The following is a 10,743-nucleotide window of genomic DNA, read 5'->3' as shown; positions in this document are numbered from 1 at the left end:
GAACTGAACTATATACAAAAGGAATGTTTCACGACAACCCAACGTGTGGCTCAGTTTCCTCCAGCAGCTTGCCCCTTAGCGTCTCTTCTCCGCCAGCCACTGTTCTACGGTCTTCCCCTCAGCAGCACTTCAAGTTATTTTGAAGTTAGAGGGGGCCATAGAAATGGCAGGAGTGTCTGTGTATCTGTCCCTTTGTTAGAAGACAATTTTAAGGATTGCATATTCATGCCACACATTTGAGTGAAATGCTGATTAGTTCGTCTGTGATGAATTGTGCCCTCACACTGGACAGACGTTAGTCTGGTGTCTCTCAAGCAAGTCGGTGATGAATTGTGCTCCCCATGCTGCTCCTGGTGAACAGCGTCCGACCAGTCCACCGCTGCTGATGCTTGTTGAGAGTTGCCCGCCAGCTCTAAGAGAGAGAGGGAGAGAGTGGCACACTACTAACAGTCGACCCAACATTAGCAAATATTAAAATACCATTTCTAAACTCATTTATTCTCATTTATTATAGAAATACTCACCCCAGCACTTTCTGAGGCAGGCCTTGGAAGCAGGAAGGACATCACCCTCTTCTGGTCTTCACCCCACCAGGGCAAGGACAGTGATTAACGGTGAGCTCCGTAGGCGGCTCCTGGTAAACAGCGTCTGGTCAATCCACTGCTGTTGCTTCTTGTTGAGAGTTGCCCGCCAGCTCTCTGGCCAGATGGAAGCCATTCTTCAGTAAAAGGCACATGACAGCTGCTTGGAGTTTGCTAAAAGGCACCTGAAGGACTCTCAGACCAGGAGAAACAAGATTCTCTGGTCTGATGAAACCCATATTGAACTCTTTGGCCTGAATGCCAAGCATCACGTCTGGAGGAAACCTGGCACCGCTCATCACCTGGTCAATAACACCACTACAGTGAAGCATGGTGCGTGAATTGTGTGATGGGTAGGAATGGGCGGATTTCTACATCCCCTTCTCTGGCCGTTGTATTGGGCAGTTCAATGGTGAGAAATGTCTCAGTCCCAGTTGTTGTTGCCATCCTGTACCTGTCCCGCAGGTGTGATGTTCGGATGTACCGATCCTGTGCAGGTGTTACACGTGGTCTGCCACTGCGAGGACGATCAGCTGTCTGTCCTGTCTCCCTGTGGCGCTGTCTTAGGCATCTCACAGTACGGACATTGCAATTTATTGCCCTGGCCACATCTGCAGTCCTCATGCCTCCTTGCAGCATGCCTAAGGCATGTTCACGCAGATGAGCAGGGACCCTGGGCATCTTTCTTTGGTGTTTTTCAGAGTCAGTAGAAAGGCCTCTTTAGTGTCCTAAGTTTTCATAACTGTGACCTTAATTGCCTAGCATCTGTAAGCTGTTAGTGTCTTAACGACCGTTCCACAGGTGCATGTTCAGTAATTGTTCATGGTTCATTGAACAAGCATGGGAAACAGTGTTTAAACCCTTTACAATGAATATCTATGTTATTTGGATTTTTACGAATTATCTTTGAAAGACACGGTCCTGAAAAAGGGACGTTTTATTGTTGTTGCTGAGTTTAGTGTATAAGAGGTCATACAATATGTTTTGTAGTGATTCCTATGTTGTTGAATATTTGTTGGTCTGCAGTGTGTAACGAGGAGCAACCAGACGCTGCACTTGACACATTTATGAAATTGCTTATTCCAGTTATTAATAAGAATGCATCTATTAAGAAAATGACTGTAAAAAATGTTAAATCCCTGTGGTTTGATGAGGAATTGAAAAATGTTATGGTTGAGAGAGATGAGGCAAAAGGAATGGCAAATAAGTCTGGCTTCACAACCGACTGGCAAACGTATTGCATATTGAGAAATCATGTAACCAAACTTAATTAAAAGAATAAGAAACTACACTATGAAACAAAGATACATTACATAAAGAATGACATAAAGAATTATAGTAAAAAGCTTTGGAGCACCTTAAATGAAATTTTGGACAAAAAGCCAAACTCAGTTCCATCATTCATTGAATCAGATGGCTCATTCATCACAAAACCCACGGATATTGCCAATTATTTTTATTATATTTTAATTGGCAAGATTAGCAAACTTAGGCATGACATGCCAGTGTGACAAATTGAAAATGTAGAGTTTCCATCAACCTCACACGCAATGTAGATATCAAAGAACGCCGCAGTTCACGGGTAGAATAGTGGGTGAAACCATTCACTTCAGGAGAAGGGATGATATAAATAAAGTGTGTTGTTGAATTCATAGGAATATTTGCTGCCATTGTAGTAAGGTTGGCAATACGAGAGGTATTCAGACTATGTCCAGTGTCTGTGTTCTTTTGCCCATCTTAATCTTTTCTTTTTATTGGCCAGTCTAAGATATGGCTTTTTTCTTTGCAACTCTGCCTAGAAGGCCAGCATCCCGGAGTCGCCTCTTCACTGTTGACGTTGAGACTGGTGTTTTGCGGGTACTATTTAATGAAGCTGCCAGTTGAGGACTTGTGAGGCGTCTGTTTCTCAAATTAGACATTCTAATGTACTTGTCCTCTTGCTCAGTTGTGCACCGGGGCGTCCCACTCCTCTTTCTATTCTGGTTAGAGCCAGTTTGCGCTGTTCTGTGAAGGGAGTAGTACATAGTGTTGTACGAGATCTTCAGTTTCTTGGCAATTTCTCGCATAGAATAGCCTTCATTTCTCAGAACAAGAATAGACTGACGAGTTTCAGAAGAAAGTTCTTTGTTTCTGGCCATTTTGAGCCTGTAATCGAACTCACAAATGCTGATACTCCAGACACTCAACTAGTCTAAAGAAGGCCAGTTTTATTGCTTCTTTAATTAGCACAAGTTTTCAGCTGTGCTAACATAATTGCAAAAGGTTTTCTAATGATCAACTAGCCTTTTAAAATGATAAACTTGGATTAGCTAACACAACGTGCCATTGGAACAGAGGAGTGATGGTTGCTGATAATGGGCCTCTACGCCTATGTAGATATTCCATTAAAAATCAGCCATTTCCATCTACAATAGTAATTTACAACATTAACAATGTCTACACTGTATTTCTGATCAATTTTATATTATTTTAATGGACAAAAAATGTGCCTTTCTTTCAAAAACAAGGACATTTCAAAGTGACCCCAAACTTTTGAACGGTAGTGTAGATGTTATTGAATTGGGACAGGAAAAACACTGCAGTGCACTTATGAGGAGTTGACTATATCACTACTTCCCAGAAGTTACAATTTAAAACAATATCATGAATGAGCAACATTGGGTCAGAATGGATGAGAAACACTCATGGGACAGACGGAAGGAGATAACTCCTGGAATGAATGCATTTTTTTATAAATCAATAACACCAGTCAGAACATTCTGTCATCACCAGATATCCCTGTTTCTAATTACGTGAAAACATCAACAGACGTTGAACAAAATACAGGCACTACTGTTATTTTATTTCCTAAACTTTTAATTAAAATCAAACTTTATTTACACAAAACATTTTACTAAAGTAAATCCATCGTGTATCTATTTATCTGAAACCCACAGCACGAATTATCCAGAGTAGCTTTGCTTTCCTAAGAGTGTTGTTCACATCCTGCCTTTTATTCCCATCTTCTGATAGGAGATCTTTGTCCTAACTGTCTTTCTTTTTTTGTGTTTTCATCCTATTTTCTTTCTTTGTGGATGTATCTCACGTGCGTCAGCATGTTTACCTTCTGAATTAATCTTTTACCTCAGACTGAGCAGCCATATGATTACTCTCTTGTGTGAGTCAGTTTGTGCATGGTTAGGTTCTGCTTGAGACTAAAGCTTTTCCAGCAGTCACCACAGATAAATGATTACTCTCCTGTGTGAGTCCGTATATGTGCAGTTAGGTGCTCCTTGCGAATGAAGCCTTTACCACAGTCACCACAGCTAAATGGTTTCTCTCCTGTGTGAGTCAGTATGTGTCTCCTTAGGTCCCCTTTCTGAATAAAGCTCTTCCCACAGTCACCACAGGTAAATGGTTTCTCTCCTGTGTGAATATTCATGTGCCTGGACAGATGTCCTTTTTGTTTGAAGGCCTTGCCACAAAAGGGGCAGGTGCAGGGTTTCCCATCGTGACAGAGTCGGACATGGGCCTTCAGTTTACAGGTGGAGTTGTACTGTTTTTTGCATAAGTGGCATTCGCTGAATCTCTTCTTGGCAAAAGTCACGTGCCTCTGCAGGTCAGCTTTCAGAGGAAACGTTTCACCACAGTCACGGCAGTGGTGAGTTATTCTAGATGTGGTGCTGGGTTTGGAATAGTGTTCCCCCATTGGTGTGTTTGGATCCAATGATAGGCTAGGCTCAAATGGTGGGCTGCTGTCAAGTCCTACTGGGTCGCTGCTTACAGCTGAACTGTGGCTGGAGGCATTGTTTTGATTATCTGGAGGGTCACAGAAAATGTTGAGACCCTTAATGTGGGTCACAGTGCCAAAACGTGTGAAATCCACTCGTTTACAGTCACTCTCTCTGTTCTCCACAGTCTGGATTTGGGGAAGAGTCAAGGACCAAAGTGGGTCCTCCGGATCACATTCACTTTTCACACAGGGAGGAGTGAATTTGAATTCTATGATATCAGGCTCCAGACCTTGAAGCTGCTCTTCCTCCTCACTGGTCCTGAGTTCCTCCTGTTTCTCTTTAATCTGTTTGGTCTCTGGGTCCTCCTTCCCCAGACTGGGGCTCCACTCCTGCTCACAGTGCTGCTGCTCAGGGGGAACCTCCTCTTCAGAGACAGAGAGCTGGAGGGAGTCTGGAGGGAAGGAGAGAGGAGGAGCAGAGGTTACCACAGTCCCCAAATCTATACAGACTTTAGACAAGCTGAGACAACTGAATTCCACCATATATACATCTCAATGGAGATGTGATGAGTGCCGGCGGAGTGTATCTCTGGTTGCATCGAGTCCCTATATCTGTCCAAACTGTAAACATGTCCATTCTTTAATGCCTACCTTGTACCTGTGTTTGACCTGTGTAACTGTGTTATTTTCTTTGGGTGTTGCAATACGTTGTTTTTGATTCTTTTTTTTCTTTTTTTTACGTAATTCTATGTGAAGTCTGTCAAATTTGTAATTTAACAGACAATCGTATCCAGAGTGACTTACACTTTCTTACTGATCTACCAACAGAACCACACGACTTTAAACATGCACTACACAACCAAATGTAGAAAAAGGGTGTGAATACTTTATGAAGCTAGCTACAGTGCCTTCAGAAAGTATCCACACCCCCTTGACCTTTTTTTTCCCCCCTCCACATTTTGTTGTGTTAGAGACTGAATTTAAAATGGATTACATTTAGATTTTGTGTCACTGGCCTACACACAATACCCCATAATGTCAAGGTGGAATTATTCAACTCCTTTGCTATGGCAAACCTAAATAATTTAAGGAGTAAAAATGTGCTTAAATAGTCACATAATAAGTTGCATTCTGTCACCAACAATAATAGGAAAGGGAGATACCTTGTCAGTTGTACAACTGAATGCATTCAACTGAAATGTGTCCTCTGCATTTAACCCAACTCCTCTGAATCAGAAAGGTGCGGAGGGCTGCCTTAATCGACATTCACATCATTGGCGCGCGGGGAACAGTAGGTTAAAACCTCTTTGGGCTAGGCGGCAGTATTTTCACGTCCGGATAAAAAGCGTGCCCAAAGTAAACTGCCTGTCACTCAGGCCCAGAAGCTAGGATATGCATATGCATGGTAGTATTGGATAGAAAACACTCTAAAGTTTCTAAAACTGTTAACCCCGAGCACAATCCATCCAGGGAATTTATTTTTTGAGGTCATTGTGTTTTCCAATGCTTTTCTATGGGAAACCTGATTTATTAGGGCCCAGATTGCAGTTCCTATGGCTTCCATTATATGTCAACAGTCTTTAGAAATTGTTCGATGTTTTTCTTTTGAGAAATGAAGAAGTAGTCCTATTCTTTCCATGTGTCACTCAGATGGACTCAAGTCTTTTGGTGCGCGTGAACAGGAGTGCGCTGCTCCTCGTTATTTTTCTCCGGTATTGGAAACAGTTTATTCCGTCTTAAATTTTATCGATTATTTACATTTTAGGGTACCTGAGGTTGGATTAGAAACGTTGTTTGAAAAGTTTGGACCAAGTTTACAGGTAACTTATTAGATACTTTGTAGTCATGTTGGGTGAGTTGGAACCGGTGTATTTCTGGATCAAACGCGCCAAATAAATGGACATTTTGGGGATATAAAGAAGGAATTTATTGAACAAAACGACCCTTCATTGTGTCACTGAGACATTTGGGATTGCAAAAAGATGAAGATCTTCAAAGGTAAGGCATTTATTATATCGCTATTTCTGACTTTTGTGTCGCACCTGCCTGGTTGAAAAATGGTTTTCATGTTTTTGTATGCGGGGCGTTGTCCTCAGATAATTGCATGGTGTGCTTTCGCCGTAAAGCCTTTATGAAATCTGACACAGCGGCTGGATTAACAAGAAGTTAAGCTTTATTTTGATGTATTACACTTGTATTTATATGAATGTTAAATATTTATATTTCTGTAGTTTGAATTTGGTGCTCTGCAATTTCACCGGATGTTGTCAAATCTATCCCGCTAACGGGATTCGAGCGTTAAGGGATCCCTAAGAGGTTTTAACCTCCTTGCTCAGGGGCAGAATGACAGATTTTTAACTTGTCAGCTCGGGGATTCGATCCAGCAACATTTCGGTTACTGATAACGCTCCTACCCGCCAGGCTACCTGCCGCCCTCCTGTGTTTAACATGATTTTTGAACAACTTTCTCATCTCTGTATCACACAATTATCTATAAGGTCCCTCAGTCAAGCAATGAATTTCAAACATATTCAACCACAAAGACAAGGGAGGTTTTCCAATGCCTCGCAAAGAAGTGCACCTATTGATGGGTAAAAATTAAAAAGCAGACAGCAGACACAATATCCCTTTGAGCATGGTGCAGTTATTAATTACACTTTGGATGGTGTATCAATACACCCAGTCAATACAAAGATACAGGCATCCTTCCTAACTCAGTTGCCGGAGAGGAAGGAAACCACTCAGGGATTTCACCATGAGGCCAATGGTGACTTTAAAACAGCTACAGAGATTAATGGCTGTGATAGGAGAAAACTGAGGCTGGATCAACAACCTTGTAATTACTCACAATACTAACCTAAATTACAGAGTGAAGAGACAGAAGCCTGTACAGAATACAAATATTGCAAAACATGCATGCTCTTTACAATAAGGAACTAACCATTCAGTAGAACAATAACCTAAAACAGAAGGCCAAATATACACTGGAGTTGCTTACCAATAAGACATTGAATGTTCCTGAGTGGCCTAGTTACAGTTTTGACTTAAATCTAGGGATGCACGATATGTCGGTGAACATATCGGAATCGGACGATATTAGCTAAAAATGCCAACATCGGTATCAGCCTGATGTCTAGTTTAACGCCGATGTTAAAAACCGATGTCAAAGCTACCGTGCATACTTATATAACATAGGCACATGACGTAATGACGCCACGTAAAATGTTACGCTACACGTGCAACACAGAATTCCTAACCTAGCCCACAATGTCTGCTATGTGGATCGAGCAGTCAAACAAGTCAAGCAATCATTTGAAAGAGTAAGAACATTTCAGCGAGACAACTCAAAGGCGAAATCCATGAAAGCCAAAATAATGGAATTCATTGCCCTTGACAATCAACCATTCTCTGTCGTGGGTGATGTTGGCTTTCGCTGACTGGTCGAGCACCGGTACACACTACCAAGTTTTCCGATGTTGCCCTACCAGAGTTACACAGTAATAGCATCACTGCTATTAGCTTCACGACATACACACTATGGAACGCCGTTTGGGTCTTTGCGTGTCAAAAAAGATGCAGTAGTACTGTCAAAGCTGTACAAAAAAGTATGCAAACAAGCAAACACACCGGCCACGAACGATGTGTTTATAATACCGCGTTGGTAATAAAGCATCATTTGTTCGACCGCAACTTCTGGGGTAGCTAGCTGTAGCTTGGTACCTAGCTAACACCAATACAACCAGATTGAAAACAATGACCAGTAGAAACTGCAGTCATTTTCATTATTCTTAGCAATGATTTAGGAATCCTAGTGAGTAAGTATTAGCTAGGTAGCCACTTGTTGTTCGCCTATTGAAATTGAACTCCAGTTCATTAAAATAAATAGCTAGCCAGCTACTTAAACCTGTTGCCCAAATTATAAGCAGCCAGCTAGCTTCATCTAGCTCGACCGCACCATGTGTTGTGAAGCTAGCCACAAATACTGGAATTTGAGGTTTGTCTTCAAAATAAAAGTATGTCATTGACAGTGATGCAAATGAATACAAATAGTAGAATTATGCCATACATTTATTTTGAAGGCTAACCGCAAAGTCCACTATTGTGGCTAATCCTTATTGTAGCTAGCTTCACATAGATGGGTCCGACCACCATTAATCAAATAACAACTGTCTTATAAATTAGAGTTACACCGAGCTATATAGTTAGCTATTGCCTTCATATTAGGACATGGAACCTGTAGAGCCACAGAAATAGTTTCATGCATGTAGGACCATAGTAACAGACCATGGCACCCTACAGAAATAACCATACATGTCATCCTGCTAACTCCTCTGAAAGGGACAACCCTGTTCTGGAAAATATCAAAAGAGGTGTAACCATAGCAACAGTACATAGTTGGCCATAACACAGTTACAGGAATAACCAGTCGTGCATGTCTAATGACCCAGAGCACATATAGAGTACACTAGTTTTGCTGGCTCCTTCTGAAATAAATAATTGCCACATACATACTGGAAAATTCACAATAATCCTGGTTGAGTATGAAACGACTGAACAACAAAACGGCACATCAAGTGAAAGAAATAGGTTTTGAGGATGTTTTACTGGTAATGGGGACATGCGTAAATGCCAACAAAATAACTTTTTGGTCAGTGTGGTGTGTGTAACCTTTATTTAACTAGGCAAGTCAGTTAAGAACAAATTCTTACCCTCCCGGGTGGCGCAGTGGTCTGAGGCGCTGCATCGCAGTGCTAGCTGTGCCACCAGAGATTCTGAGTTCGAGTCCAGGCTCTGTCGTAGCCGGTCGTGACCAGGAGGCCCATGGGGCAGCGCACAATTGGCCCAGCGTCGTCCGGGTTAGGGAGGGTTTGGCCGGCAGGGATATCCTTGTCTCATCGCGCACTAGCGACTCCTGTGGCGGGCCGGGCGCAGTGCACGCTGACCAGGTCGCCAGGTGTACGGTGTTTCCTCCGACACATTGGTGCGGCTGGCTTCCGGGTTGGATGTGCATTGTGTCAAGAAGCAGTGCGGCTTGGTTGTGTTGTGTTTCGGAGGACGCATGGCTCTCGACCTTCGCCTCTCCCGAGTCCGTACGGGAGATGCAGCAATACTATCAATTGGATACCAGGAAATTGGGGGGAGAAAAAGAAGAACAAATTCTGGGCCAATTGTGCGCCGCGCTATGGGACTCCCAATCACGTGATACAGCCTGGATTTGAACCAGGGCATCTTGCACTGAGATGCAGTGCCTTAGACCGCTGCGTCCATGTGTGTGTGTTAACTATTTAAATGAACTAGAATGCTTAAAATGCCGCTAAAATGTTAAATATCGGGTACCGGGGTTTTTTTGGCAAGGAAAATACTGGATATCGGTATCGGACAAAAATGTAATATCGGTGCATCACTAATTAAATCTTCTTGGAAATCTATGGCAACACTTGAAAATGTCTGTTTAGTAATGATCAACAACTAACTTGACAGAGCTTGAAGAATTTTTAAAATAATAATGTGCAAATATTGTACAATCCAGGTGTGCAAATCTCATAGAGACTTATGCAGAAAGCCTCACAGCTGTAATCGTTGCCAAAGGTGATACTAACATTTATTGACTCATTTTCAAAAAAATTGGAAACATTTCTAAAAACACGTTTTCACTTTGTCATTATAGGGTATTGTGTGTTGATGGGAGCGACAAAAATACATTTTGTATTCCGGCTGTAACAACAAAATGTAGAATTAGTCAAGGTGTATGAATACTTTCTGAAGGCACAGTAGCTAAGTACCTATTTTACGTTGTGGTATCTCTGGAGGGATCCGCAGCAGTCTCCGTAGCCGATCATTCTCCTCCTGGTATTCAACTACCGTTTTCTCAACTGCCCCGAAAATCTCCACAGCTGCCGCCGTTAAACGCTCATTTAAAAACACACTCAACAACTGTAGCTTAGACATTTTCAGTCGAATGAGAGTTGGGTAGCCTATTTAGTAGAGTCAGTATGTATTTCTTTACCCCACACAAGGAATGCAAAATCAAAACAGAGTCGTTTCCAATCCTACTTCCGTGTTCTAGTCAAGGAATTTTAGAAAACTCCTTGATTTTAGTGGGTGGCAAACCCAGAAACGCACAGCAACGCCGCCAACTGGATGGGAGTTTAACTACTGTGCAAGAAAGTTTACAGACCAGTAGTAAAGGGAAACCATAAATACATGTACACAAACAGTGGTTATCATAAGTATAGGATAATCTGTCATAATCAATTCTTCACCAGGAGTCGACTGTATATCAGCGTTAACTTTGGCAGCTATTTTAGATTTAGTTTTAGTCAGGGGTGAAAGCAATGCGGTATGGTCCGGTACGGCGTTCCAGACAAATAAATAGTGGGAGTAGCCCGTACCGGTAAAACATAAGCCTATCACAATAATTAAAACAAAATGTCAAGAAAACTGTAGGCT

The 10,743-nt window shown here is 42.0% G+C and overlaps 1 protein-coding gene across 1 annotated transcript; it reads right to left on the bottom strand.

Annotated features, from left to right (window-relative positions):
- Positions 1–3,419: 3,419 nt before the first annotated feature.
- LOC139561604 (uncharacterized) lies at positions 3,420–9,144 on the bottom strand (the record flags this gene model as incomplete). The annotated part of the gene is made up of 2 exons (XM_071378825.1): positions 3,420–4,745; positions 9,003–9,144. Coding segments are annotated over 2 exons (1,077 nt in total), but the record flags the coding sequence as incomplete, so codon positions are not given.
- Between the last annotated feature and the right edge of the window lie 1,599 nt (positions 9,145–10,743).

This window comes from Salvelinus alpinus, chromosome 31, assembly GCF_045679555.1.
Source record: "Salvelinus alpinus chromosome 31, SLU_Salpinus.1, whole genome shotgun sequence".
Lineage (NCBI taxonomy): Eukaryota > Metazoa > Chordata > Actinopteri > Salmoniformes > Salmonidae > Salvelinus > Salvelinus alpinus.
The sequence above is the reverse complement of the archived record's forward strand: the minus strand, read 5'-3'. Positions and strand labels throughout refer to the sequence as shown.